The following is a 27,230-nucleotide window of genomic DNA, read 5'->3' on the forward strand; positions in this document are numbered from 1 at the left end:
TCTATAGCGTTGGCCGGTAGCGCAGTCCGCAGTCGCCTAAATCTTGAAGAGTATAAAGCTTGGGGAGGCCCCCCCGTCTTGTATCCTTATTCCCAACGTTCTACCCCAAGCCACATCAATACCGCCAACAACATGGCTTACAACTACACCAAGATGAATACCGGACGCCCGGAGCCAATCCAGCAACAGCAGCCGCCTCCTCAACCAGGCAAGAAGTACGAGCTGTCTGTTGAACAGCAACCGATCCGAGCTCGAATGTGTGGCTTCGGTGACAAGGATCGAAGGCCGATAACTCCTCCGCCCTGCATCCGGTTAGTTGTCATCGACAACCAGACAGGAAGAGAAGTCGACTTTCAGGATATCGACAGCACATATTTCGTCCTCATGGTGGACCTCTTCGATGCGGCGGGAGTTGATCCCGTTAACCTTGTCCGGCATAGTTCTGCAGCGCCGACAGTTAGCATCTCCAGCAGCACAACCACTTCATATCCTCCTCCTCCGGAGCGAACGCATCAAATGGTGACTACATCAACTCCCTACGACTTCAGACCATATGGCAGCAATCCTTCGTCAATGGGATACTGCTATCCACAGCAATACCAAATGTATGGCCCACCTCAGGCCGCCATGATCCCCGCCACGCCCATTGGCTCAAATCACACGCGCAACCTTATTGGCATGAATGCAGTCAACGCCTGCCGCCTCAACGACCTGGCAGGCAAGCCTGGCTTTTGGTTCGTGCTACAGGATCTCAGTGTGCGCACCGAGGGCACCTTCCGGCTGAAGCTCAGCCTCTTCGATATTGGCGCCGGGGATGGCACAAACGGCACTGTCCACCTAAACGGACCCAGCAAAGGTAAAGGCCCGTGTCTTGCCACCAACTACACCGATCCCTTTACTGTCTACTCAGCCAAGAAGTTTCCCGGTGTGATTGAAAGCACCAAACTCAGCAAATGCTTTGCGCAACAGGGCATCAAGATCCCCATCCGCAAAGATGGTGGGCCCAAAGTGCCCAATCAATCCGAGTTCGACGAGTAGTGATTTTCTGGTCATTAGTCAGCAAGGCTTTGTTTGTGTCTATGGCAGGGTATAGACAAGGGCATGTCACGGCATGGAGTTTTGGGAATTTTAGGGGTTGGGGGAGTTTTGGGAGAGTTTTGTTCCGGTGTTTCCGGCGTTTTCAATGTCAATACCTAGTCAATAGTTTTCAATACGTGTATCAACAAGAAACTTTCAAAAGCACACGTCTTCACTGCTGCCTTTTTCTCTTTACGAATAGTGCGTCCTGGGCGTATACGTCGCATGCAACATTCCCACTGTGACAGACTAGTACAATCATCATTGCCCCTACAGGATACTTTTCAGTGGTAGTTGACATTTAAGTTTATCTGAAGATCTCGTTCCGTCATTAGCCTTTGCAATCATGCTTTGTAAAGATGAGTAACCACATGGGTGTTATTTTAGCAATTAGAATTTCTTGTGTCAATGTCTTCATTGTCAAGTGTTATGTGGACTAGCTATCGTCGCCATCCTAAAACAGCAGCTTTATGTTCGGGTTGGTTGAAGGACCCCTATATGAAGTTATTTACGTCGCGATGTCGGTTAAATGTAAAGACAAGTATAGTTTAGTAAGAGCCGTAAGAGATGAAGCTTATTACTGAGAGTAACTGCTTTTGTGTGATTGTCTAATGCGATACAAATTTCGTCATCCCCTAGTAGATGAGATCCTCTGCATCACATGATGCGGCTGGTAGTGACACTTGGTGTCGGTGCCCTACTGAGAGGCTGCAGTAGCGATGACTGTGCGTATCATGAACAATCCAAAAGGACGTAGTGTGCTCTGACGTGACTGTGCTGGAGCCGGACTCCCGCAGATGGCGGAAAGTGGAGCAGAGGATGTGCCTCAGACTGGCCGTACATGTACTGCCGTCGTTGATGATTTAGCGACTGAGCTTGGCAATACCCTGTAGGTCATGCATCAGGTTTGCTGCCGTATTGGGGGACCATCTCTTATTGCGGCATCTAATGCCTGATTCGCAAGGTCCGGAACGGACGATGTTCTCACGTGGTGAGCTTGCGCAGACGGAGGACTTATGAGGTCAGCCGAGCCTATCCAACAAGTTTGAGCTTGTCAGGTATGATCTGTCGCTTCACCCAATGTTATGTTTATCCATCTCTTCATCGATCCAGCTCCCACGTTTTACCCTAACTCGCCTTCTCCACTTGTCTTGATCTTCCTGCTGCGCTCGAGTTTCCCATCCAGTCTCCTCATTCATTGGCTCCGCATGCGTGACATTCGGACTGATGCGTCTGGGATCCACGAAGTCGGGGTATTGCTGGCTACCAAAGTCGTGCGTGAGCAGGCTGCTGTTGAGCCTTGCTGATGTGCCTACACTCGCAGTACCACTACCACTCTGTGTCTTTTCCAGTGCCAGAGTATTCCGGCGTTCGAAACTGTTTCCGCGCGCATAGTTGTTGTTGTTCATGCTCTGATCGGATTCGGCCCTGACGCGCACGAGTTGAACCAGTTTGCCGAGGACAGCGAATTCGAGTTTGAGTTTAATCGAGTATACAACGCCTTTGAGAGTGGTTTCGATGAGGTACAGGTTGGCGAACTCGACGCTGAGTAGAGCGATGTCCATGGCGATGATCAGTACATTGATAGTGAGGAGCTGGTACATCGTCTTTCGGACGTTGGTATTCTTAAGGTGCCCCATCCCAGCACTGTCATCGAAACTTCGCACGTCGTCTTGAACCTGTTCTGAGAGCCTCAGCAGTCGTACCGTCTCTTTTATGTATACTATCGACAGAATAGTCTCTTGCACGAAGAAACCGACCATCTGTATCTTTTCCATTATCGAGTATCCGCGGACGAAGCGACTGAGCGTGGTGTTGGAGAATGAGTTCGCGTTCGAGCCGAAGGTCAGGACGGTCGTGATTGAATGCAGGAGTATGCCATTGATAATGATCATCCAAAGAGTCCAGCGAAGGACGCGACGCGAGTTCGTAACGAGGTGGAGACGCGACCACAGGACCACTGATTGCCCTGGAAGCTTGTTAGCAGCCACATACCCGAGTCCTCGAGAGTTGAGCGAACTCACCAGTGATCATAGGCCACCACCCAAGCGTAAGTAGGACGACGGCGACATATCCAGCGTCTCTTGAGGGATCCAATACCCTGAAGAACTTGATGATGAAGCCTAGAGCGTATGGTATGATGCCGAAAGCGCTGATGACCAGCGACCAGAAATACAGGCCATGGTAGCGCTGGAAAGTAACGAATGCGAGGATAATGAGTTCGATGGCGTTATAAAGGGAGAGGCCGAGGAGAAAGGCAATAATAATCTTAAGGACTAGAGAGTCGCCCGTGTAGCCTACACAACTGTCAGTACCGAACGATCAAGCTTTGGGGACAAGACTGCGACGCTTACCTCCAGTGATTCCAGCGCCAGCAGATTCGAGGGTACCCAGCGCCGGTGTCGACTCCGCTGCAAAAACAGACGACGTCACGCTAGAAACAAGGCTGGCAGACAGCGACGCCATTTGCGAAGCTTTTGTCCCAAACTCAATGCGCAGCTCCTCCGCAGTACGACGAACCAGGCACGAAGCGTGTTTGCGACTCCATCAGTCAAGAGGAGATTCGCCTGGTAGCGCACAACACGGCGACAGATTTGACAGGAGAAACGGGCCGGTAGGGAGCGACATCGAGTACGGGCCTGTTTTCATCGAGGCGGGGATTTTCCGTGTACGAGCGTCAACGGTGCGCGTGCACTAATAGACCACGCGCGGCTTTTCAAAGCATACCAACCGGTTATGGTGCCAAAGTGACGCTGCCAACTCCACTTGCTAGCCTTTCCAGGATTGAGCAGCACAGCAGTCCGGGGTAGATCGGCGCTACTGAGTCGTGCATTAGGCCGTCGGTTGACAAGTTTTGCTTTGCTGGGACGCTCACCATGTTCCCGGAAAGTTGAGGCGACTTTACATTATTACTCAGCTAATGAGGCTGCAACAAGGTCAGTCTTGGAACCGACACATTGCAGCTGCCTTGCCATCTACAGACTCTACAGCTCACTACGTGATATTCTTTTGCGTAATCTCACCCCTCTTCTTGCCCTTCTGTTGTGCTGCCTCGTGCTTTCTCAGGTCCTCAGGCACCTTACTGATCTGGCTCTTCATGAGAATCTGCTTGAGATCGTAGAGTACATCCGCATCTTCGTTGCCCCAGAACGTGATAGCAACACCAGGTTTGTCCGAGTCCGCACCCAAACGTCCAGTACGACCGATACGATGGGTGTAGCTTTCAATGTTACCTGGCATGTTGAAGTTCACCACCAATTGAACGCCTTGAATGTCGATACCACGACCAAGCAAATCAGTGGCAACAAGCACGCTAGTTTGTCCATTCTTGAGGGACGCAAGAGCAGCCTCACGCTGTTCTTGCGTTTTTCCACCGTGAATCGTGGCGGATGAGAAGCCCATGTGTTTGATCTCGCGAGCAATGGCATCGCAGTTTCGTTTGATATTGACGAACACAATAATTGGTGCAGAGAACTCGCCAGACGTAAGAATCTCCTGGAGACGCTTCTTCCTCTTCTCTTCTCCCTGGACGAATTCGACACGCTGCTCAACGGTGTCAGTAGCCTCGCCTTGGTTGCCGACTGTAACGATAGCTGGGCGACGTGTGTACTTCTTCGCAATCCTTTCGACAGCTGGCGGCATAGTAGCTGTGTACATCATGGTTTGGCGATATGTTCCCTTTCTCATCGCATTGGGGTCTTCGGCCTCGTCGGTGTCTGGTTTCTCGTTGTTGACGGGTAGCGCATCGAGGATCTTGTTGACCGGCTCTTCGAAACCCATGTCAATCATCCTATCAGCCTCATCCATGATAACGTAAGTACACTGACTGAGAACGAGAACTCGGCGCTCAATACAGTCTACTAGACGACCAGGCGTGGCAATGATGATCTCGGCTCCGTCCCGCATTTGGAACGACTGTTCTTCGATGGAGTGACCACCGACAAGAACAGCAGTCCTGAAACCTAGTGGCGACGCAAACTTGCGAGTCTCAATTTCGATTTGCTGGGCCAATTCACGCGTGGGTGCGAGGATGAGGGCGTACGGGCCATCATGACGGGTCATGGCGTCAAGAGGGGGTAGTTGTGAGATGTAGGCGAGTAGTGGCAGGACGAACGAGGCAGTCTTACCCGAACCTGTTGCAGCAACTCCGATCAAATCGCGACACTGTAGAGCGATAGGTATAGCCGCGCGTTGGATGGGCGAAGGCTCGGTGTAGCCAACCTGATGTACGATACGCATAAGCTTGTCTGGAAGTCCTGATTCGTCCCAGCTACGCATAGGATTCGGGATTCCGCCTCCTTTGGTAGCGATACTGAAGTCCTCCTTGAAGATGCGCCAGTCGCGTTCCCGCATGTTCTCCAGTCTCTTCTCGCTCCAGTGCTTGTCTAGTTGTGCGCGGCCGCTCTTATCCTTCCGCCGCCGCTCCATCTCAAGAAGTGCCTCAGCCCGTTCTTTGCCGTGCTCTGGATCTCGCTCCATGATTGCCTCAGCCATTTTCCTTGTTGTTGCGTCTGTAACTTCGTCGGAGAAGCCACCAAGTCTGCCACGTCCAAAGAAGCTTGCTTCAGCTTTCTGTTGGTAAATTGGGTTATAATCGTGGCTGGTATCCTCTTCTTCGTTCCACTCAAAGTTAAACTTCTTTTCTGTCGTTCGCTTGCGCTTCTTCTTGGCTGAAAATGTTGACTGATTTTGCTCTGCGCCCATGTATCGTTGTCTTATTAGAGCCTCAGCGTCCTCGGCTGGACGCTTGTTGCCCTTCTTATCTGGCGGTGGTGGGGGTGCCATGTCTCCGTTTCTGCGATCGCTTCGCATCGATGATGGTCCAGTCGGCGCATCGCGCATCGAACGAGGCCCTGTAGGTACGGACGAGGACGAGCCGTTGTGACCATTGTAACTGGCGTGACCATTCGTGCGATTGTGCTCTTGCGATTGTCTCCAAACATCGCTGTCTCCGTTTGAAGCCTCTCGCCTCTTTTGCGCTTCCTCCACTTCTTTCTTCCGCTTCTCAAGCGCAATGCGCTCCCTCTCCGCTTTTGGTATAAATTTGGGCTTCGCGGCAGCCGCTTCTTTATCGCGCTTAGCCTTTAATATGTCGTCGATACTCGGGGGCTGCTTGCGGGCAGCTGGGGGCGGAGCGGCGGCGGTCATCTTGATTTTACTGAGGTCACGGTTTGTAGAGTTGCGGAGGAGGATTCACGCGAACTATAGATCGCATGCACGCTAAGGCAACACCAGGTCACGTGCGTGATCACTATCGATAGTGAGCTGGCCCCGCTACATGGATCGATTTGCCATACACTGCTTCAGATGATGGCGTCACATGTGTTATGTAGATGCTCATGTCCAGCCACCCAGTGTCGTGTATAGTTGCCTATGGCTTTCTGGTTTGTCCTCGGATTTGTCATGACGGGCTCCAAGAACGGGTATGGACTTGGAGATGCCTTCATTCAGGAGCTAGTTCTAGCTGTCTGCGGTCCAAATGGCGTACCTAGAGCGATATCGCATACATATCACAGCATGGTGTGATCTTGCCTCCTGTCCTCGTCACAGCCATGAGGCAGATCTCCGGCACCCCATATTCATCGTAGCTCGTAAACATGATCATATGCCACCTCGTACCATACACCACCTCAGTCCTGCCTGCCCTTGAGTAACCGCTTGGTCACCTTGTCCTTCTCGATGATGTAAACGTGTGCGCCCCAACCTGAAAGTGCGTCTCGGTCGACGGCGTTGAGCAACGCCTGTGAGATTGTCTCGAAGAGGTCCTCGGGGCCCTACCATGAATGTTAGCTTGGATCAATCTAAACATTGATACAACCCACCAGATCCGGCTCCCATAGTCCTTCACATGTACCGAACAGTTGATCGCTTGCGGTTCCGCTAACAATGAAGTCCTTCGCAAAGTCGATGCAACCAATGCTGTCAAATCCGCAAATGAAAGGCTTTCCACTCGTCTGGTTTATACCGGCAATAACCGGGCTAATGAAGTAGGGTCCAAAGCGCTTCTCGTACAAACTTGAGCTTACGAGGTTCGCCATGGTCTGAGGGCTGATGTTGCGCTCTTCGCGGAGACGGTACATGTTGACCTTGTAGCGGAAAAGGTCTGATACGGTGGATACATCGGTGGCGAGTCCTGTAAGACCTAGGAAGACGTCGCCATACTGGAAGATCTTGGGGAAGTTGTTGGACACGGTGAGAGCTTGCATGCCGAGACGCAAGTCACATGCTATGGCTACGCAGTCCTTGCCCACCATGGCCACACAGGCACCGCCGTCTGTTCAAATAGTCAGAAGAGTATGCGTGGAGGTTTTCGTGGAAGCGTACTTATGGAGAATGGTGACGACTGGTGCGGTTAGCTATGGACTGCATGTTGACAGCGGGATTGCTTACCATGGCTGTGTATTTGATGTGTTTTCCGCCTTGGTCTGTGACTTGGATCAGAGAGGAGGAAACAGCTCTCTGGCGTGTGTTGAAAGCTGTGGTGTTGGTTGTGGTTGTGATGTACTCAGATAGGTAGCAATAGCTACGCGGCGGCCAGGCGGCGCGAGTAGCTCCACCCTGGACCTCGTAGCCTTGGCGCGAACTTTTGACATGCACCAACAGACACGCCCATAGCGATCGCAACGCACAAGATACCCACCATGAGCGCCCAAAAGTCTGTCGAGATTGCAAAATCACTACCGCCGCGGTTACTGCGATTCTTCCAAAAGTACCCACCGCCATCGCTCTTTCCCAGTCTCTCCTCTCAACTCACATCGCCGACTTCACACTCAACCCCAGAAACAATATCGACAACCCCACCAACCGACCCCAATGCCTCCATGACCGAGGTTTCGGCGCCAGAGGTCACCTCCAGACCGTCAAATGCGCCCTCGAATTCAAACATACCGGCAGAAGCGCACGATCTGCCGTACCCAAATCCATTTCTCCCACATAAGAACTTCGCAACCGGACGGTGGCACTCCCCCGCTTATGGTCTACGGAAGCAAGCCGACCTCGTAAAGCTCGCATCAGAACATGGCGTCGTTGATCTCCTCCCCTGGACCATCAAGAAGCCAGGTGAGAAGGAAAGGCGTAGGGTAGAAAGAGGACTGCAAGTCAAGGGCACAGGCGAGGGACAGAAGGTCAAGGGAAAGCTCTGGGAACGAACACTAAAGGGACGTCTAGAGATGAGGAGGCAGGCCATGCTGAACATGCCCGCTTTGATCCAGGAATGGAAGCAGAGGGGACATGGAAGAGGATGGAAGAAGTGGCCGAGTGGAAAGGCGAAATAGAATGCATCTTCTTGAACCCTTTCGGGAAACAACCGTTCGAATGTACCAATACTATCTTGTTTCACCACACGACGAAACCTAAGTGGAGCTCAATCGATACATTGCAATGTAGTTCTGCCTGGGTATCTTGCTAACCGAAGTATCTCATGTACGACAATCCTTCGACGTTATTGTTCGCGTGTGCAACTAGTTCTGGGTATAATATAGGAAACAAGGATGTGCACACAGGCGTGCCAACGTATAAACTCGTCAGGGCCCCTATCCTCAGGGAGTCCGACATAGCAACATCATGTTTTACATGACCATCTCCTCATCGCCATATCCGCCGTGCAGTCCATATTCTCGCGCATATGCATACGCTCCGTAAGTGTTCTCCATATCCGCGACGCTACTCGCGTTCTTCTGCCAGAGCCCATTGCTCCCTGTGTTGTTGTAGACCGGGTCGGTGGCCTGGTTGTACTTGTTCGATTCTTTCTCAGCTCGCGCCGACTGTTCATACTCGCGTCTAGCCATCATCTCATATCCCGACGCCATATAGGGTTCAGCTGCTGCAGACATGCTCTGTTCCAGCTGCTGCTGGTGTTGCTGAATGGCCTCTTGTTGCGCCGACTCTGCCTGCTGCTTCTCGTATCTCAACTTCGCCATTGCCTCCTCCTGTGCTAGGCTGGTGGGCGGCCAGTCGTAAAGCTGTCTAGACATGTTGTAGTCTACGCCTGCTGGGTGACCTTGACGCCCTGATGGAGGAGATATACGCCAAAGCTCCAGGAGACGGAGCCGTTGATCATCATCCGCATTCTGGAAGAGCTCGATCTGTGAAGGGAACAGAAGAGTGGGGTCGATGCTGTTCCTTAGGAGTACAGCCGCGAGATCCGACGAGTCGATGTGCGTCTTCAAGGCCGGCTCAGAGGAACTGCGAGTAGGTACGTGATATGAATGGGTGTAGTGTTGGGAAGCGTAGACGATCTGCTTCGGGGTCTCTTCTTGCTCTTGCTTTTGCTGCTGCATTTGTTGCTCTTGGTGCATCTGTGGTTGCATGGGCTGTACGTTTCCTTGCGACAAGTTCATATTGGCTGAAAACAACCGGGTAAGCTCATCCTGCTGCATGTTTGCGTCTTCTGCTGCTTTCCCCTGGACGTTGATGCCTGTAGATATTGTGCCGCACTATGACGTAATGTTAGTATCTGGTAGCATCGACCGATGACGATCGAGCTTACGTTTGAGCAAGAGATATTCTGAGAGAAAACGAAAGGACTGTACGAGATAGGCGTGTCGTAAGTGCAGTTGCAGTGGTGGAGGAGCTGCATATCCTCTAGGGTCTCAACGGCAAGCGGTATGAGGGGCAACTTGGAAAAAACAAGGTTGAAAAGCTGTAGCAGTCGTCGAGTCGAATGACACTTGTAACGATAGAATATCTTGGGCACTCGAACTTATGTTTCGCTGCTGGGCTTTGATATTGGCTCGTACTATCCGCGCGTGCGTTGGTTGGGCGCTGACGACAATCGGCGGGGAAGGGGTCAAAGGCGCTGTGAGTCAGGAACAAACAGAGAAAGGTATTCAGAGACACTTGAATCAAGTCAGCAATGAAGAGGGGTCAGTAGGAAAATTAGCAGCAGCGTGATGGTGGTTCTTTATGTACCGTTAAGTATAGCGTGCTGTTGGGGTCATGCGTGTAGGCGGGATGATTCTGATAATTTTGTCGCCCACATCCAATTAGTGACGAAGCTGAAACCCAACTTGTTCGGCTAGTCTTTGGACAGCCAATGAGGTGTCTCTGGAGCTTGTAAATAGTGGTCGGTTTGGGACGACAACTCATCAAATGTGTATGGGCGTATGCACTTTTGGATGTAGGTGTGTGCAATTGGAGCGGTCCTGGCGGAAGAAGCCGGGACAACAGACAGCGGATACGCGAATACAGGAGAGACCAGCAATGAGAGGACGGATCGCACCAACTGGTTTCGAGAACGCCGCAAGGGACTCGGAAGATCGCAACGTTTGCGGGCGTTGTGACTTGCGTTCGTCGGTGCTGATGCCTCTACAGTGGGTGTCGGGGACCGGGGATGCTCTCCTTGGCGCGCTAGTGAGCTACTGGAGCTTGCGCAGATACACCATTGCCTAGAATCATCTACACCGGGACGCTCGACTTTCAACGTTTGCTAATACGGTAATTGTTCCTTTACAACCCAGGGACTATTTGACATCTCGAAAAACTCACATCACCGTCTTCAGTCTTCACCCCACCCACCATGGTAAACACCCCACCGCAACAGTGCAAGCACCCCAGTCGATCTAACTATGGTGTAGACTTCAATAGGCACGGGCTACGACCTGTCCAACTCGGTCTTCTCCCCCGATGGTCGAAACTTCCAGGTCGAATACGCGGTCAAGGCGGTCGAGAACGGTGGCACAGCGGTTGGCATTAAGTGCAAGGATGGCGTCGTACTCGCTCTCGAGAAGCTTGTCAGCAGCAAGCTCCTCAAGCCAGGCGCGAACAAGCGGATAGCAACCGTAGACCGTAATATGGGCATCGTATCTTCCGGTCTCCTCCCCGACGGTCGCCACTTCGTCTCCCGCGCCCGCGATGAAGCAGCTCAATGGCGGCAGATGTACAAGGCACCTATTCCCTCTTCGTCTCTTGCCGACCGCATGGGAAGCTATGCCCAAGCATATACTCTTTACTCCAGTGTCCGTCCATTTGGTATAACCGCCATCCTTGCAGGCTGGGATTCTGAGGCAGAGCTACCAGTAGATGGCCAAGTCGGTTCTGGGCCTGCTGTTGGTTCGGGAGGCAAGAAGGAGGGTGCGAAGCACGGTGGGCCATCACTCTACATGATCGAGCCTAGCGGTCTATATTGGGTATGCAGAATCATCTTGTCGAGACATGGGCAATAACTAACGCGCATAGGGTTACTACGGTGCGGCTACAGGCAAGGGCCGCCAGGTCGCCAAGTCGGAGCTCGAGAAGCTCAACCTCGCTGAAGGACAGCTATCACTGGAGGAGGGTGTCAAGGAGGCAGCACGCATCATCTACGTCGCGCACGATGACAACAAGGACAAGGAGTTTGAGCTTGAGATGACATGGATCAGCAGTCTCGACGGTCCTACCAAGGGCAGGCACGAAGAAGTACCCAAAGACATCCGGGAAGAGGCTGAGAAGTTAGCAAAGAAGGCACTAGAGGGAGACGACGATGATGACGAGGACGAGGAGAAGATGGAGGAGTAGACGACGACATGACACTGCGTAGACGGTAACAAGCATTACGAGCGGCTTTCATTGCCTTTCACGATCAAATGAACAACATTTACAGAAGCAAGCACGGTAATGTCACTCTCATGTTCGGCCCGCCTACCAAAGTTGCTTCGTCGCTCCTGCCATTTATGGATTGACATCATCGACGAATCGCCATGCAGGTACATCCGCCCCACTACTGTAGCGCGTCACCTGCAAGCCGAGTTTGAAAACCAAGTCAACAACTTCCATAAGTACCATACGTCACGCGTCTCTACCTCCACCTACACTCCCTCTATCTAACCAATTGCTGTTTGCCATCATGCCGCCAACTCTTATACTCATCCGCCATGCTCAGGCAGAACACAATGCCACCAGCGACTGGTCTATCCGTGATCCTCCACTTACCGAGCTGGGCGAACAGCAATCCCGCGAGCTACACGAGAGTCTGAAAGCGAGCAAGATCGGCAACGAAGTTGAACTCATTGTTGTGAGCGCTCAAAGACGGACGCTTCAGACTGCCACTATTGGACTAGACTGGCTTATCAAGAGGGGTACAAAAGGTAAGGTTGTTCACGGATCGTGAAGACGCTCGTTTCTATACCCGCGTAGCATGAGTTCTGATTCGTTTACAGTTATACCTGACGCAAACTGGCAAGAAAATGCCGACAAGCCCTGTGATACTGGAACACCCATCGACCAGATCTCTAAAGAATTCCCGCAATACGACTTCTCAGTTGTAGACCCTTCGTTCCCAGATAAGACAACAGGCGGAGCCAAAAACCCATACGCCTTTACCGAAAAGGCTATCCTAGCACGTGGACAGAGATGTCTCAAGGACCTCTACTCGCGTCCCGAGAAGGTTATTGCCGTTGTCTCGCATTCGGGTTTCCTGCGCACGGGTGTGTGCAACCGCATGTTCTTCAACGCCGACTGGCGTGTCTTTGAGTTTGACGAGGATGAGATGAAGAAGAATGCTGGATTCTTCGTGCTGAAGGAGAGTGAGGAGACGGAGAAGAAGGGCGGAGGTATGGGCAGGAGTGATATCGGCGTCTTTGGTATCGTACCTGGGGACTTCCCGCCGGAGGTTGAGGAGGAGATAGCTGCGAACAAGGCACAGGTTGATGACGAGGCTACTAAGCAGAATCCGAGTGCTTGAGCCTCATAAAGTTGGGTCATTTACGATTTTTAGGTTACCGAGTGTACGTCGTTAGAACTCTTCCATCAATTAGAAACATAGAATCGGGTAGACACATAGACTCAAGAATGAGAAAGACAGTCGGAATCACGTTGACATATGCTGGTCTGAGCACATCATCTGCATGAGCATGATGCGTCTTCACAATAGCGAGTGGCACGCATCGTACCCACTTAAACAGTATTGATATCTTCTGGGCCGATCCTTTGAATGTCTAATGTGCCCATGGTCTCGAAACAATACTCGTCATGCTCCTCGAACTAGTGGAAGATGATTTCTCCACTCTGCATGTTTCTCCCTCCATGCTGCATTGAACCCAGCCATTGCCGCCTGTTCTGTCGAGCCAATGATAGCTAATCCGACGGCCTGTCCGAAGAGCTGGTGCAAATCCTTACTTGCCTCTACCAGCCTTCTGTTATCAGCCCAGTAGAGCTCAACATTCTTGGTCCAATGTGTCTCAACATGCACCTTGGCGATTTGAAGTCCCGACTGACAACGGACAGGTTGAGTTGACGCTGTCTTTCGACTCGCCAGTTCTTTGGAACATGCCAATCGCCGAAACTGGAGCAAAGGTCTCAACCATTTTTCACGCAGGCTGAGCTTCGGAGCGGCTTCGTGAACTTTCATCCAGACCTCAAGCTCGTGTAGACCTGTGAGCTTCCTCGAGGCGATCTTACAAGCTTGCTGCCTAGAAGTGAGCACAGTGTTAGTTACTTTTCCGTATAGTATGCAAGAGCACAGCCGAGCCCACGAAGCACATCATAGTACTTACCAACTCTGGCTGTGCTTTTCTTGCCAGACTCGGAACTCGGTTCTATGAGGGTGACCATAGGTGTTGTAGTGGAGATGCAATTTGGTGATGTTCTCAATGCCAACGCTGGAGGCGAATCTGAAGAAATTGACCATGCGCTTTGGCGCGTTGAACACAAAGACTGTCTTCTGGTATAGGAAGGTTGCTGTCTCCGAGTAGATTTGCTTGCATACAAGACTCAGGGCATGCAGCGAACCCTGCCAATTCGTGCATAATCCCCGGACAGCATTGTACTTACCAAGTGGTCTTGGGAAGCGGACCACGGTAGGAGGAATAACATTTGCCTCAGATTTATACGCCGGAGTAGTATTTTTCGCAAGAGCAAGATTCAATGACAGCTTGACGGTCTGCGGGGATCGCTGTGTAAATTGAGCTCCATTACCGACAATCTCACAGCGGCGCTCCGACTCAAAGTAGGAGTTGTAAATCTGGTTTCTGATCTCTCCGGGTAAAGCAAGGAAGCCGCGTATCTTGTTTGGCGCATGCACCGCCGACCTGCGAGCGCGGGAGAAGAAAGTGGTTGTAACCATGTCTTCAAGCTTCCCAAGCGGTGGAAGCTGAGAATATCTGTTAGCCGTAGACAACAGTTGGCTATGATTCAAGGTGGGATCAAGTTGGTGGGAATGTGGCAGTTGCCGTACCAGTAAAGATGGGGAGTGGAGAACAACATCAATGATCAATTGATGCTAGCAAGCCTGGGCCCTGAGCTAGCCCCACCTAAGGTTAGTGTACACGTACATTCCTCGTCTCTGCGACAATCGCCCCTCCCCATACCGCCTTATTATCATTATGTCGCTACTCTCGCGCCAGCGTATCCTCCTTCGTCAGCCTCAATTCTTCGCAACTCGCGCCTTTACCTCCTCTAGGGTAAACGCATCTCGTCTCCATCAACCAGGCGAACCAACAGGCCCCAACGAAGTAAGTTGTGACCCTACGAAATGCATGCAAGGCATACACTGACCCCATATCTTCATCCCTGCAGCCTCCAACACACATCCGGACTCCGCCTTCCAAATCTCCCCTCAAGGTCTGGCCTATTCTCGCTATCTTGGGACTAGGCACATACCTGTTCAACCAGATCGTTGAGCAGCGCAAAGGCGAGGGATACCAACCCAAAGGACCGATTCAGGGCCATTCACCCAGTGGCAAAGGACAAGTGAAGCCTTCGCATCCTCACTAGCCAACATGCCTGCTATCGAAGGAACTGCCGCCGGCAGCCGCTCTTCTCCTCTCTGGTCCAGCGACGAAGTCACTGTACTCTTCGTCCTCGGTGGTCCTGGTGCAGGAAAGGGCACTCAATGTACAAAGCTCGTCAGCGACTATGGCTTCAAGCATCTCTCTGCTGGCGACCTGCTTCGTGAGGAGCAGGACCGTGCGGGCAGCGAGTTCGGCGAGATGATCAAGACATACATCAAGGAGGGCACCATTGTGCCAATGGAGGTCACTGTTCAGCTGCTGGAGAATGCTATGAAGAGTAGCATTGAGAGTGGTGAGAACCACGGAAAATTGTTCTTGATTGATGGTACGATGCCCAATACAACTAGTCTTCCCCTATCGTCTAACGTTAAGAGGCTTCCCACGAAAACTCGACCAAGCTCACGCATTCGAGCGCTCTGTCTGCCCTTCCAAGTTCACCATCTTTTTTGACTGCTCCGAGGCTGTCATGGAGAAGAGACTTCTCCACCGTGGCGAGACATCCGGCCGCGCGGACGATAACCCGGAGAGTATCCGAAAGCGCTTCAGGACATTCGTGGAGACAAGCATGCCTGTGGTCAAAGAGTTTGAATTGCAGGACAGGGTTGTCAAGATAAACGCGGAACAGGAGCCAGACCAGGTCTACCGGGATGTGCAGGAGAAGCTCAAGGAGCGTGGCGTAAAGCCCATCAATCTTACATTTGTACAGACACAGGCTTCATAGACAGTGGGAGGGGCGCAAGAATCAATATATCTGAATTGCATTGTCTATCATGCAGCTCGAGGGCTGCTGTTCATGAACCTGAAAAGCCTCATAATGCATCCGTCCCAAGCTTACCCCTTTTGAAAGAAACAAACGCGAATCAAGTCGCTGCAGCCGCTTAGTCCATATCTTCATCTATGGCCCTGTGCTGCTTCCTCTGTCCACCCCGTCCGCCGAACCTCGAGGCCATATCAGCCTTCTGGTCTGCCTTGTTTGCCTCGTCCTCCTTCTCCTGCAAGAACCTCAGCTTCTCTTGCTTAATGACGTCCAGAACACCTTGTAGACTGTTTCGCCATAGGTTTAACCTGGAGTCCACCTCTCTCCACTGGTTTTCGCCAAAGACGCGGTATGTTGAGCGGTGGATCAGGAAGGTCTGGTTAAGCTGGCTGAGCTTGCCCTCGACAAGACCCGCGCGGATTACGTCGATGACCCACATCTCGACATCTTCAGATGGTACTTGTAGTTTGTTTGCGATCTTCTCGTAGGGAAGCGACCTGGTCTGACCGGCGGATGCAGCCATGGACGCGAGAGTGAGAAGGCGCATCTTGCGGTTCAAGGCAGCGCCGTCGAGACCGGACTCCTCAACCCAGCCATCGTGTTCATCCTTGAAGTCGTTGAAGTCCTCTAGCAGATCCGAGTTGAAGATCTCGAGGAGCTGGAAGTAGACAGGGTCGGAGTTGCGGAGGGCCTGGATCGAGTCGAGATCGGTAAGATCTTGGAAGTCGAAGTGGGTAGGGTGGGTAAGGGCCGACTTGAGGGCACGGAGAGAAAGCTCACGAGCCTCTGGGGACGATGCTTGTTCTGAAGGGAACGTCCTGAGTGCGCGTAGCAGATATGTGTATGCCTGCTCATCCTCGCCAGCGTCCGATGCGACGTCGCTAACAGCAAGGTAAAGCTTGCGCGCATTCTCCTCCCCAGTCTGCCATGCAGCTATCCAGCTGTCGAGCTGCTTCAGTTGTGGTCGCAGCGTCTCGAAATTTGATGTAGCGCGAATGACACGGAGAATGGCGAGGAGCACGTGGTAGCGCGTTTCGCTGTCCGGCTGGGTGGTGTTGAAGATGGTGCTGAGGATGGAGAGAGCCAGACCACCACCGTTCTGGGGCGACGAAGAGATAGGTGTGCTAAGGTTCTGGCACATCTTGGGGATGAACACGGACACATTCGGCGACTGGTTTACGAGGTGAATAAGCAGGTTGTATGCCGCGATGAATTCTGCGCGCTCATTGTTAGCCCAGTGTCTTCTCCCATCAACATACGCCCTCTTGTGTCATGACTGAAGCCGTACCCTTCTCTGGCGCCTGGTTCAGCGCTTGGCTACCGACGACGAGCTTCTTGAGAACATCGTCCTTCTTGTTCTCCTTGAGCAGGTCTGCGCTCTCGCCCTGGAGGTTGGCGCTCTCATCGCCCTGGGATTTTTTGAGGCTGTCAATGTATTGTGCGAACTCGTCGGTAAGCTCCTCGAAGGTGCCCTCGATGAGCAGCGTGGTCTTGGCGCCCGGCATGGTGAGTGTCGTAGAGTCTGGTATTAGGGGAGAGTGTAGGCGGCGGGCGCAGAGGGCGGGGTTGGTGGATTGTCGACAATGGGAGCGGCGTTGGTGGGATGCCAAGATTGGAGTTGGGTTTTTGGGACGTCGCTATCGATAACGCACAGACTTGATCCAACACAACCGGAACCATTTGCTACGTTGAAGAAACACCACACCGGTGGATATTATACTCCCATGATCGAACCCTTGGAAGCGTCACAAATGTCAGATCTAGACTTGTCACCATTCGCAACGAATTGTTGCTATCCCCTGCACTATCATATCAAATTCAAATCTACTTACGGCTTCCAGTAGGGCATCCAGGCACCCGCCCTCTTGTAATGCAAGCTCATACGCATCACCTTCAACTTCAGGGTGCACCGTGACGAAGGATCTTTCCGTCAGTGTATTTCCGTCTCTGACGTCTAAGACGTTGTTGTACAAGATGAAGATCCTCCATTCGGCCAACTCTCCCTCAAGAACTCTAATTGGACTTGGACGCAAAACGTCGCTCATTTACATGAGTTCGCTACACTGATTGCGTCCATGCAGTACTACCTGTCGATCAACGTCCTCTGCCACGTGAAGTTCCTACATATCCGTTACATTATACCGAACGAGAGAACTTGCTAACGGTGTGTTGACTGCTAGTGAGTACGTAAATGCCGATATTGGAGGGGCTGGCTGAAAGGGGCACCCATTGATTGTCGATTGTGGGGTCATCCCTACGGTGAACAGTCAGTGTCTCAGATCGGAAATAGTATTTCTAAAGACCCATACAATAAGGACTCTGATAAAATTGGGTACCCCGAGCTGTTAGTACATCTAGCTATGCTCGTTTACCAAATGACCATGTCGTAGCACTTCTGGGCGGACATGTAGCAAGAGCAAGGAGCAATTTCATGTTGGGTCGACGAGCTAACAATTTTCCTGCAATGAACAGGAAAAGCCTCTTGTCAAGTGCCGAACACATAAACGCGTTTTGCGGGGGTGACAGGGATTGATCCTTTCAGCCTACAATATACCGAATTCGCTTAGACTCGAGTCTCATCTATAAGCACATGTTTGTCTTAATATTTCTTGGTTTGTTTTAAACATGTTGTGGAAGACCTGCACACCGATAGCATGACTGCAGTGGAGGTGATGGACCCCCCTGTTGCTGTGGGGCCTTTGTAATGTAGTATGCCGACTGCTCGCAATTGTGAGCAGTTCTTTGACGCTTTTAAGGTCAATCGCTTTGCTAAGAGTGTATCAAAATGAAGTTCACAAATGTTGTATCGTTGCTTCTCGCTGCATCGGCTTTCGCACAAACCACTCCCTCAGGCTTCACTCCCGCGACAAATGAAACACTGGACGTATACTACGGGACGCAGTATATCAGTCCTGGTATCGTCGTCAGAAAGTCTAGTATGAGTGCAAGATGTGAGGGAAGAAATAATTATGCTAATGCTGATCAGTCACACAAAGAGCTCCTGTCATTGGTCTTAGCAACACGACACTTAGCGGGAAATACTTACTTGCAATGATTGGTATGTTCCAAGATTACCTTTGCAAAGATAAGCGTAATAACACCATGAAGACATAGATGGTTCTCAAAACGGTCGTACAACAACCGTCTTGCATGCCCTTCTGCAGGATTATACAGCATCTGGCACAAAGCAGAACGGCACGTCTGTCCTCACTACGACAGCTACAACGCCTTCGTCATACTTTGGTCCTGCGCCTCCTACTGGCGCGCCTCCCACTCATCGTTACGTATTCTTACTGCATGAGCAGCCAGCAAACTTCGCGGTACCGGCTGCGCACAAACAAGTCGTCAGCAGCAGATTCGGGATTGATTGGCCAAAGTTCATAGCGGATGCCGGGCTCAAAGCACCGATTGCTGGAAACTATCTGCAAGTGAAGAGTGGGGATAACACAAAGAGGTGGGATGCATAAAAAGGCGCTCGTTGACTCGAGGTTGCATTATCTAGCATCTCGTACACTGATAGTTTCTTATTGCGTGAATGTGGCGGATACATTAATGATGCATCTGCACATCAACTAGCGTTTTCTTTCAAACCAGAAATCTAGCTCTCCAAACCCAATGACGAACCATATGCAATCTTGAACACATCCTCAACTTATACCGCCGTGCAGTTCAAGTTGTTTCCCAGAGTAACTTTGAACACTTCCAGAAGACACTGATACGCGCGGTCGCCATCTTCACTCAACTCTTCACTGCTTTCGATCACATATGTGCCACCTGGTATAATTATACCATTGTAGTACACAATCGTGTCTACGGCTTGGGCATTACATGCTATCATTGTCAAAATCCAATACTTGGGGTTCAAATCTCTGTGCAATACGCACCTTTCTTCTCGTTTGACCACATCCACCCAATGCTATACAGCGTCTGATCGTAGTGTGGGATGTGTCCGGTAGTGTCGTAGACGACTCGTCGTCTTCTCAGGTCGTTCTCCGCCCATGAACTATCTGTAACGGCATAGCTGATACATTTTTCGGCTTTGTGTGCGATCTTGTCGATGGCTGTTACGCCACTAATGGCTGCTGCGAGGACGGCGATGAGGTTGGTTTTGCGCATTATAGCGACATATGTTGGAACGTGTGTGAAGACGTCTGAAGGATTACGGAGGAAAGAATTATCGTGCGTGTTGTTTGGTATGTTGTCCGGGGCAAAGAGGCGGGTTTGTTAGGGGCACGGAATGGGGAACCGATCTTCTACCGTGGTACTTGGATAGGGGGAATAACACTAATACTGAGGTATTATCTCACCACTTCAGGACACTCATAACACGAATTTCAGATCCCTATCTATAGATAGCCTGTCTGTGGGTTTTCAGACACGTACTAAACATTTGAAGGTGTCAATTGCGTTTCGGATCTCGTTCATATCTCAACATATCCTAGGAGGCATATGGCAAAATTTAGCACCCGCGCGATCACTGATAAGATGCTGTGCCATACCAAAAGATGTGTTCAAGAGTTAAGAATTTGGAACATTGTATTGTATTTGTCATGTTATCGCTCACTGTAAGCCAAGCATAACTAAAGTAGCTACATGAAGGGAATCTTGTGGTCAGCCCCATCGCACCCATACCTGAGTACACCCAATCAATGCCCGAAAGCTTGTGAGTTACCCGCATTGATCTTAGCAAACTCCTTGTTCTCTTTCTGCCACTTTCTCGCATATCTGACACCAAAGCCATGTTCAAACACCTCACGGATAGCCTCGAGCGGCATTCCCTTGACTTCTGGGAAGCAGAAGATGACAAAGAGCCAACCGGCAAAGCAGATACCTGCATAGAAGCCAAAGGCCCCTGATGGAGTAATGCCCTTCATCATAGAAAGGAAGGTTGAGGCGATGATGATGTTGGTACTCCAACATGTGACTGTGTTGAGCATCGTACCAACCGCCCTAACCTCCATGGGGATCAACTCGGTGCCGATCCATGCAACAGTTGCGACTCCACTAGAGTAAAAGCCAACAAAGATGATGATTGTAGCAATGAGCACATAACCTGGCCAGCCGATCTCGTCGCTCTGAACAGCCAAAGTGTGTAAGTCGATTGGGATGTAAGAGAAGCTGACGGCAGCAATGACGAGACAGATACTCATTCCCAAGACTGTCACCAAGAGTATGCGACGGCGACCGAACTTGTCGACGATGACAAGGTTGACAAGCGAGAAGATAAAGTTCGTAGCGGAAACGGTGATGGCGACAGCGGTGGCGTTGTTAAATCCTACAATTTTGAAGAGAGTTGCGGAGTAATACATGAGCGTGTTAAAGCCAGACAATTGCGAGATGGCCATGATTGTGCATGCTGCAAATACAGCGCGGAATGTGGATGCGGTCGTGAAGATGCGGGCTAGCGTCTTGAATACTGAGTCGTCTACCATTGTTTGTGTAGCCTCGTTGATGCTCATCTCTATGCTCATAATCTTCGCACGGCGCTGCTCTTCAGTCGAAGTCGGATAGAGACGTGTAAGGATGACACTGGCTTCGTCTGCTTTCCCATGTGCGACTAATTGACGGGGAGATTCGGGGCAAAGAGTCAAAAGGCCGGCGAGGAGGATTGCGGGTGCCGCACCAATGCCAACTGTTGCCCTCCATGCCTGCGAATTGGCGCCTCCAACTTGTGCGAAGCCGGCACCGATGGCTGAGGCTAGTAGCTGACCGAACGTAACACTCATGTTATTGAAAGCGATCATGCGGCCGCGATACTTGGCTGGTGCTAATTCGGAAATATAGAGAGGCACTACCATAGCCGCCGAGCCGACGCCTAGGCCTACAACGAAGCGGCCTACAGCAAATTGTGGGAGGTGGTATGCGGCCGTCTGGAGTACTGTACCAATGACGAAGACACCGCAGGCCAAGAAAATGGGTAGCTTGCGACCGTATTTGTCGGCAATCATGCCGGCAATAACAGCTCCTACGAGTGCTCCCCCAGAAGTAAGCGAGGTGACAAGTTCTTGCTCGGAGGAACTGAGTTCGTGGCCGAGAGATGTACCGATAGTGACGAGGACTGAAGAGATGTAGCCAGTGTCGTAGCCTCAAAATAGTCAGCATGATTTAAAGAAGTGATCTTACTCAGCGATAGGGATACATACCGAAAAGGAGGCCACCAAGAGAAACGGTCACTGAGATCAGCCAAGCAGCCTTTGAAGCGGCTGTGGCCTCAATGCCAGAGAGGTTTGCGATCTGTTCAGCATGTTCGCGTGCAGTCGTAATGTCTTCAATCTTGTCGATGCTAGAAGACCTCTCGTTGAAGATGTCGACTTTCTTCGTGTCCGATGAAGTTTGAGCCATGTTGACTGATATTGGCGGCGATGAGGAGTCAAAAAAGGATGTGAAGTGTTGACCTGGAGCCAGCAATGCAGCGATGATCGTCGAGGCTCGGAAGCTTGCGATGATTGAGCACCATACTCAGGGAGATCTCAGGTCCTACTTATGTTAATTGTGTAGTTTAAAGTCGACACTTCGGAAAGGGCCGGCGCGACACGCAACCAGGCTCGACGCGAAGAAGTTTGGCAAGCTAACATGGATTGCCACGTTGGGACTTGTTCTGCCACCATCGCATGGCCTTTCCCCAGACTTCTGGTCGTGTGTCTCCGCAATCTCATCCGGCATGCGTCATTTTTCGCTTCGCACCCGCTGGGGTACATAGCAAAACGCGGGGGTGGGCCCAGAGACCTGGGCAAACGGGCGTGGAGCAACTGACTGACATTTCAATCGGTTGCTGCACATTGGTTGAGATGGGCATGGCGGGCCGAGAACACTGTTCGCGCGTGCGGCTGAGGTGTTGGAAATAGGAAGTCTGCGGCATAGACTTCTACGTTGGGTGCTAAAGCTTGGGCTCCAGTGCCCGTGTCCTGCGGGGTTGCTATATCGAGCGGTGCGGCTGGATGAACAGGTATGATCCGACACATCTACCGCGACTTTCTAGAAAGACATCAATGCCGACAGAAGGTCACCGAAGACCATGCGGCTTTTGATATATTTGATGCCCTGGTGGGTACACAAATCCCACGGTATGACGTATGCGTAGACCAAGAGAATAGCAACAACAGCATAATCTGAGGTTGGAGGTCTTCTGACAAGTTAAGTCATAAACTTTGGGCGTTTGGGAGCCGCGTTCTCCGGGTGCACATGCGCAGACAATCATGTCGAAGGTCTGGCACGAGACTGGGCTTGTAGCCTCCAGTAGGTGTGCGCGGGAAAAGGATTACTCAATTTTCGTAGAATGCCGATCTGGTGACCAGAGTTTTTCTGTTGTCCTGTTACCAGAGAAGAGGCCAAGATCTGAGCATGCAAGGTGTTATTGATAACTCCATCCAAGAGGCAGTCAAGACTCTTCGAGGCGAAGTAGACGCAAGATGGTGGGGCAAATTCGTAATTTGCTCTACTTGTCGTCGCCGCCGTTCGATGCGAGACACAGGATGGGACCGGCGGAGGTTTTCGGGTTTATTCAATACCAAAAATTGGACCTTCGTACTAGCATTGACTTGGTGTCTTTACGGTGGGGATTGCAGTAACAGTAGGGCGAGCGTATCTTGTACATTATATTAACATTACGTATTGTTGTATAAGTCTATTCATAATGAGGAAAACCATTCGTGTCGAGACCAATTGTTGATCCAGAAAATTGAGAGCATGAAACGCTACTTAGCTGCAACCGCAATCCGTAGCTTGTCATGCCTTGCATTATCTCATTGAGAAGACCTGCCAGACACAACAACTTCTCCAGGAAGTCAAGGTACTATTCGCTTTTGGGGTGTTTGATAGGGTTGCCCTGCTCATCCACAAGTCCCTTCGCCCGCATAACCTTGAGGGCATCATGAATAGGGTCCAACTCTGGTTGCGGCGCCCTATGAGAGCCAAAGTAAGTGTCGGCAAAGGTAAAGTACTGCCCGTAATTGACTGTGAAGTACATGTGGTGCAATGTGTGGTGGGCGGGACTGTTAATAAACTTTTCCGTCCAGTGGCCCGTGATCATGTCGCCGTCGTGAATGAAGATGGTCCAAATCTGGACACCAACGAAGAGGACCAAGTATAGGTACCTCTGCATTGGACATATGAAGACAAAAAGGCTTTGAGGTCTTAGAAACGAACTTTTGAGAATATAGGTGACGGGCTACTTACTGGTACGGCAATGATTGCACAAATCCGTCGAGCGGGTGAAAGGCTAGCGCAGCCCATGGCGTAGGAACTGTTGTTGTTAGCATCATGGTCTATATTTGCGAGAAAGTGACATGACGGTAGGAGCATTGCGAGAAAACAAAACTTACCAATCCATTTGTGGTGTGGCTTGTGGATGTATTTGTACACACTGGGGTGATGTTCCAGGCGGTGGATCCAGTAGATGGCAAAATCATTGAAGGCCATGTAAAGTGTAGCTGAAATCAACAACCAAGGCCAGCCATAGTCACTGGTGTCGGCGTATAGCAAGCTTTTGCCACGGACCTCGGCCAGGAAGATAGGCAGGGTCAAAAGGTTGATGAATGGGACGGCGGAGAGTGAGGACACTATCTCTTGACGGACTTGGTTCTTCAAAAAACGAGGATGGTACTCGAGTCGTCGATCAAATACAAAATAATACGACAGAGAACTGAAGAAGAGGTAGAGAAGAGTTGCGCCGAGCTGAGTGATGATGAGTATCGATACGATCTGGCGATAGATGTTGTCGCGTGGCCATTGGGACGTGGGCGCGTCGTTAGCGGCCGAAAACTCAGAGTATGAGGAGTTCCCTAAGCTGAGGTCGGAAGCAGGCAATGCCCATGCGTAGGCCTTGTCCAAAACAAGAGGATTGAGAAACTCCAGCGCGACATCCATTGTAAACTGCTATGCAATGGCGGGCGTGAAAATCAGGTTGAACAGTGAAGGCAGCGGGAATAATTGTCGCACAAGTTGCCGTTGAGGCGCGGATAGACTCGGTATCCGTGTTCCTTGGCTTGGCAGGGGTAAATTTGTTAAAAGTGGGGTACTTCGCCTCGTAAGATTGGTCATAATTTAGATTCTAGAAGCAAATCACCCCCAGACATCCGCCTTCCATTTCCCTCGCTTCTTCAACCCGTCGGCCCACGCCTTGACATCTACCTCAGCCAAGCCTTTCTTCTCCATGACAGCTTCCTCCAGCTTCATGTCTACCTCTCGCGCCATGCTCGCCTTACCGCAAATGTACATGTTTGCCCCTGACTCTAACATCTCCAGCACATTGCCAGCTCGCTCCGCAACCCTGTCCTGCACATACGTTCTGGGTTGCCCCTGCATTCGTGAAAACGCAGTGACGATTTCTAGCTTGTCGCCTAGTTGTTCCTGCATCTTTACCAACTCGTCTTGGTAGATATAGTCCTTCTGATTGCGGCAACCGAAGAACAACAACATCTTGCCGACGGGTTTACCAATCGCATGCAATTTCGCGCGTTCTTGGAGGAAAGCGCGAAATGGTGCGAATCCAGTACCTGCGCTGATCAAGACCAGTTGAGTCGATGATGTGATGGGAAGTTTGAACTTCGATTTCCTAACGTGCGCGAGGATTGTTTGACCCTGAAGGTCTACACTTTCGACTGTACGATGATAGACAGGAACGGGCGCATTCGCAGCCGACTGAAGGTTGGAGGCTGATAACAGGTAATTGGATGTCAGTCCATGGATGATGGCTGTCGACTGATCTTCAGCGGTAATAGTCTTGTTCACGACGAGTGCAGTGATGGCAATTCGCCGTGGTGATATGACAGAGCTTGATGAGATGGAGTAGTACCGTGGCTGTAGTGGTAGCAAGTTCTCTAGGACAAAGGCGAGCGGTATCGACCTCCACGCATCCCCGGGACTGACGAACTTGAGCAACCTAGCGAAAGTGATGTGTGTAGAAGCCGTAAGCCGTTCATAACGCTCACGATCCTGGGCGATATCGAGAAGCTTCGACTTCGCTCCAGGTGAGGGCGCAAACTGAGCGATTTCGAGCACTGCCTTACGAGCTACGGGAGCGCAAATTTCCAGATGATTCCGAAAAGCTGTCTCGAGCGTTGATGGAGACGGTACCTTTGGCTTATTGGCATGGGTCTTGGGTATGACAGTGAGGCGGTCCTGTCTGCGGTCTTGCAAGCCTAGGACGTCTAGCAATCGATTGACTTCTTCTTCAGGATTGATTGGCCAAACGCCGATGTGGTCCCCGGTTTTGTACACGATGTCCGTCGTCCCCAGATCTACCTCCAGATGTACGCAGTTGCGATCACTCGATGTGAACAACTCACGAGCGTGCTTGATGGTCAAAGGGACGATGGCTGAGTTGGTGATAGATCGTTGGTGGTGTACGGACGTGACGGAATGGTCTTCGGAATCATGGCTCGAGGCGACGAGATCAACTTCGATATTTGGCTCGTAGGTGATAGCCTTCTCCTGGAAGCCCATCCGTGTAAGCAGAGCGAAGACATCGTCTTTCCATGTCTGGTAGTCTTCTTCTGTTCCTCCGTTGGCGTCGTCCGCCCTCTGGCGTGGGATAAGCGCAGTAGCACCAGCAGCGTCAAGGGCATCCGCCACAACATCAAGGACCCTGTTGTAGTACTTGTAGTTGCTATTGCCAAGACCGAAAGCCAGATATCGCAGATTCTCAAGTCGAACCTTATTTTCGCCAACGCGCTTGATCCAATCCCAAAGACCAGCTGTGTTATCGCTAGGATCGCCTTCGCCATATGTGCTCACGATGAAGATAGCGAAGTACTTCTTCTGGATGTTGGCAATGCTTTCGGCATCGTAATCGGAGAGGTCTGCGACCAGGGCGTTTATACCGAAGCGTGCGCCGCACTCTCGACCTAGGTTTTCAGCAAGTCGCTCTGATGTACCAGACTGTGAGCCCCAGAATATGACACAATGGTAACCGCCCTCATCGAGGCGTTGGCAAACATCGCGGGTCGTGGTGGTCTTTCCGTCCGAAGAGCCCTCCGCGACTTGTGGCCTCTCGAAATATATCTGGACCGACCTTGTGGTCAGTGAGGCTGCTAGACTAAGGATACGGATTGGTGAAGAAGCGGCTTTCTTACATGGTAATTTGGATCCGGTTTATCCCAAATGCGACCACGAGCGAGATAGCCCAGTGATGTGAGAAGAAAAAGAAGTGCAGCTAAGCCATCCGCTATAGTCGAAGGCTTCAGACTACTGAACACAGGTGTCGTACTCAGCGCTTGCAGAAGGGGATTAAGCTGTGATCTCAGATCTGGAATATCGACTGGTAGACTGAACGAATCCATGACAGCGGAAGGATAAAAAATGGCTACAGAAGTTTCGACGGGTCGAGTGAACAATATATCCGCGTAGAAGAGTATGGGCTTTCCTCAGTCAGCTTGCAGCATGCGGGTCATTGGAGACGAATACGCCAGCATTCGCACTGGCCAGGTGTTGGCGACGGACATTACTGCTAGAACTGTCCTGTTAGTGTAGCCCAAAACCTCAGTGTGGAAGCACCTCGAATTCTTGTGGAGTAACTCAAGGCATTCGGGTACAATCGTAGTAGACCAACGTTGGGTTGATCATGAGGCGAGTCAACCACGGCACCCCCGCGTTACCCCACAGTTCAGCAATCGTCGGCGACCAAGAGTCGTTCCCCAGTTTAAGTTTGCAAGCGCGCATATGCTGCTCGTAGCAATACATGCCGGAATAGG

General features: G+C 51.2%; 14 protein-coding genes across 14 annotated transcripts; 5 read left to right on the forward strand and 9 right to left on the reverse strand.

Annotated features, from left to right (window-relative positions):
* Nucleotides 1–132: 132 nt before the first annotated feature.
* GT037_007904 (uncharacterized protein) lies at nucleotides 133–1,038 on the forward strand (the record flags this gene model as incomplete). Its single annotated transcript, XM_038932951.1, has 1 exon — nucleotides 133–1,038. One exon carries the CDS (start codon nucleotides 133–135, stop codon nucleotides 1,036–1,038), a length of 906 nt encoding a protein of 301 aa, XP_038784452.1.
* Nucleotides 1,039–2,150: 1,112 nt separating this feature from the next.
* Nucleotides 2,151–3,543, reverse strand: GT037_007905 (uncharacterized protein; the record flags this gene model as incomplete). The annotated part of the gene is made up of 3 exons (XM_038932952.1): nucleotides 2,151–3,046; nucleotides 3,102–3,374; nucleotides 3,432–3,543. 3 exons carry the CDS (start codon nucleotides 3,541–3,543, stop codon nucleotides 2,151–2,153), a joined length of 1,281 nt encoding a protein of 426 aa, XP_038784453.1.
* A 447-nt stretch (nucleotides 3,544–3,990) lies between these two features.
* Nucleotides 3,991–6,225, reverse strand: GT037_007906 (pre-mrna-splicing atp-dependent rna helicase prp28; the record flags this gene model as incomplete). The annotated part of the gene is made up of 2 exons (XM_038932953.1): nucleotides 3,991–3,994; nucleotides 4,073–6,225. The coding sequence occupies 2 exons, from the start codon at nucleotides 6,223–6,225 to the stop codon at nucleotides 3,991–3,993; spliced, it is 2,157 nt and encodes a 718-aa protein (XP_038784454.1).
* A 482-nt stretch (nucleotides 6,226–6,707) lies between these two features.
* GT037_007907 (proteasome subunit beta type-3) lies at nucleotides 6,708–7,470 on the reverse strand (the record flags this gene model as incomplete). The annotated part of the gene is made up of 4 exons (XM_038932954.1): nucleotides 6,708–6,851; nucleotides 6,900–7,351; nucleotides 7,402–7,420; nucleotides 7,468–7,470. 4 exons carry the CDS (start codon nucleotides 7,468–7,470, stop codon nucleotides 6,708–6,710), a joined length of 618 nt encoding a protein of 205 aa, XP_038784455.1.
* A 248-nt stretch (nucleotides 7,471–7,718) lies between these two features.
* On the forward strand, nucleotides 7,719–8,351 carry GT037_007908 (uncharacterized protein; the record flags this gene model as incomplete). The annotated part of the gene is made up of 1 exon (XM_038932955.1): nucleotides 7,719–8,351. One exon carries the CDS (start codon nucleotides 7,719–7,721, stop codon nucleotides 8,349–8,351), a length of 633 nt encoding a protein of 210 aa, XP_038784456.1.
* Nucleotides 8,352–8,645: 294 nt separating this feature from the next.
* On the reverse strand, nucleotides 8,646–9,655 carry GT037_007909 (uncharacterized protein; the record flags this gene model as incomplete). Its single annotated transcript, XM_038932956.1, has 2 exons — nucleotides 8,646–9,512; nucleotides 9,566–9,655. The coding sequence occupies 2 exons, from the start codon at nucleotides 9,653–9,655 to the stop codon at nucleotides 8,646–8,648; spliced, it is 957 nt and encodes a 318-aa protein (XP_038784457.1).
* A 623-nt stretch (nucleotides 9,656–10,278) lies between these two features.
* GT037_007910 (proteasome subunit alpha type-3) lies at nucleotides 10,279–12,736 on the forward strand (the record flags this gene model as incomplete). Its single annotated transcript, XM_038932957.1, has 5 exons — nucleotides 10,279–10,428; nucleotides 10,653–11,204; nucleotides 11,254–11,567; nucleotides 11,803–12,140; nucleotides 12,213–12,736. The coding sequence occupies 5 exons, from the start codon at nucleotides 10,279–10,281 to the stop codon at nucleotides 12,734–12,736; spliced, it is 1,878 nt and encodes a 625-aa protein (XP_038784458.1).
* A 285-nt stretch (nucleotides 12,737–13,021) lies between these two features.
* Nucleotides 13,022–14,116, reverse strand: GT037_007911 (uncharacterized protein; the record flags this gene model as incomplete). The annotated part of the gene is made up of 2 exons (XM_038932958.1): nucleotides 13,022–13,463; nucleotides 13,548–14,116. The coding sequence occupies 2 exons, from the start codon at nucleotides 14,114–14,116 to the stop codon at nucleotides 13,022–13,024; spliced, it is 1,011 nt and encodes a 336-aa protein (XP_038784459.1).
* A 655-nt stretch (nucleotides 14,117–14,771) lies between these two features.
* On the forward strand, nucleotides 14,772–15,504 carry GT037_007912 (ump-cmp kinase; the record flags this gene model as incomplete). Its single annotated transcript, XM_038932959.1, has 2 exons — nucleotides 14,772–15,108; nucleotides 15,158–15,504. The coding sequence occupies 2 exons, from the start codon at nucleotides 14,772–14,774 to the stop codon at nucleotides 15,502–15,504; spliced, it is 684 nt and encodes a 227-aa protein (XP_038784460.1).
* A 157-nt stretch (nucleotides 15,505–15,661) lies between these two features.
* GT037_007913 (eukaryotic translation initiation factor 3 subunit m) lies at nucleotides 15,662–17,045 on the reverse strand (the record flags this gene model as incomplete). Its single annotated transcript, XM_038932960.1, has 2 exons — nucleotides 15,662–16,755; nucleotides 16,829–17,045. 2 exons carry the CDS (start codon nucleotides 17,043–17,045, stop codon nucleotides 15,662–15,664), a joined length of 1,311 nt encoding a protein of 436 aa, XP_038784461.1.
* A 1,280-nt stretch (nucleotides 17,046–18,325) lies between these two features.
* GT037_007914 (uncharacterized protein) lies at nucleotides 18,326–19,007 on the forward strand (the record flags this gene model as incomplete). Its single annotated transcript, XM_038932961.1, has 3 exons — nucleotides 18,326–18,476; nucleotides 18,527–18,598; nucleotides 18,649–19,007. 3 exons carry the CDS (start codon nucleotides 18,326–18,328, stop codon nucleotides 19,005–19,007), a joined length of 582 nt encoding a protein of 193 aa, XP_038784462.1.
* A 185-nt stretch (nucleotides 19,008–19,192) lies between these two features.
* Nucleotides 19,193–19,656, reverse strand: GT037_007915 (uncharacterized protein; the record flags this gene model as incomplete). The annotated part of the gene is made up of 2 exons (XM_038932962.1): nucleotides 19,193–19,371; nucleotides 19,425–19,656. The coding sequence occupies 2 exons, from the start codon at nucleotides 19,654–19,656 to the stop codon at nucleotides 19,193–19,195; spliced, it is 411 nt and encodes a 136-aa protein (XP_038784463.1).
* Nucleotides 19,657–20,186: 530 nt separating this feature from the next.
* GT037_007916 (uncharacterized protein) lies at nucleotides 20,187–21,882 on the reverse strand (the record flags this gene model as incomplete). The annotated part of the gene is made up of 2 exons (XM_038932963.1): nucleotides 20,187–21,625; nucleotides 21,684–21,882. 2 exons carry the CDS (start codon nucleotides 21,880–21,882, stop codon nucleotides 20,187–20,189), a joined length of 1,638 nt encoding a protein of 545 aa, XP_038784464.1.
* Nucleotides 21,883–23,332: 1,450 nt separating this feature from the next.
* On the reverse strand, nucleotides 23,333–26,819 carry GT037_007917 (uncharacterized protein; the record flags this gene model as incomplete). Its single annotated transcript, XM_038932964.1, has 5 exons — nucleotides 23,333–23,663; nucleotides 23,716–23,782; nucleotides 23,862–24,414; nucleotides 24,670–26,541; nucleotides 26,613–26,819. The coding sequence occupies 5 exons, from the start codon at nucleotides 26,817–26,819 to the stop codon at nucleotides 23,333–23,335; spliced, it is 3,030 nt and encodes a 1,009-aa protein (XP_038784465.1).
* Between the last annotated feature and the right edge of the window lie 411 nt (nucleotides 26,820–27,230).

Source organism: Alternaria burnsii (assembly GCF_013036055.1).
Source record: "Alternaria burnsii strain CBS107.38 chromosome Unknown 693, whole genome shotgun sequence".
Classification (NCBI taxonomy): Eukaryota; Fungi; Ascomycota; class Dothideomycetes; order Pleosporales; family Pleosporaceae; genus Alternaria; species Alternaria burnsii.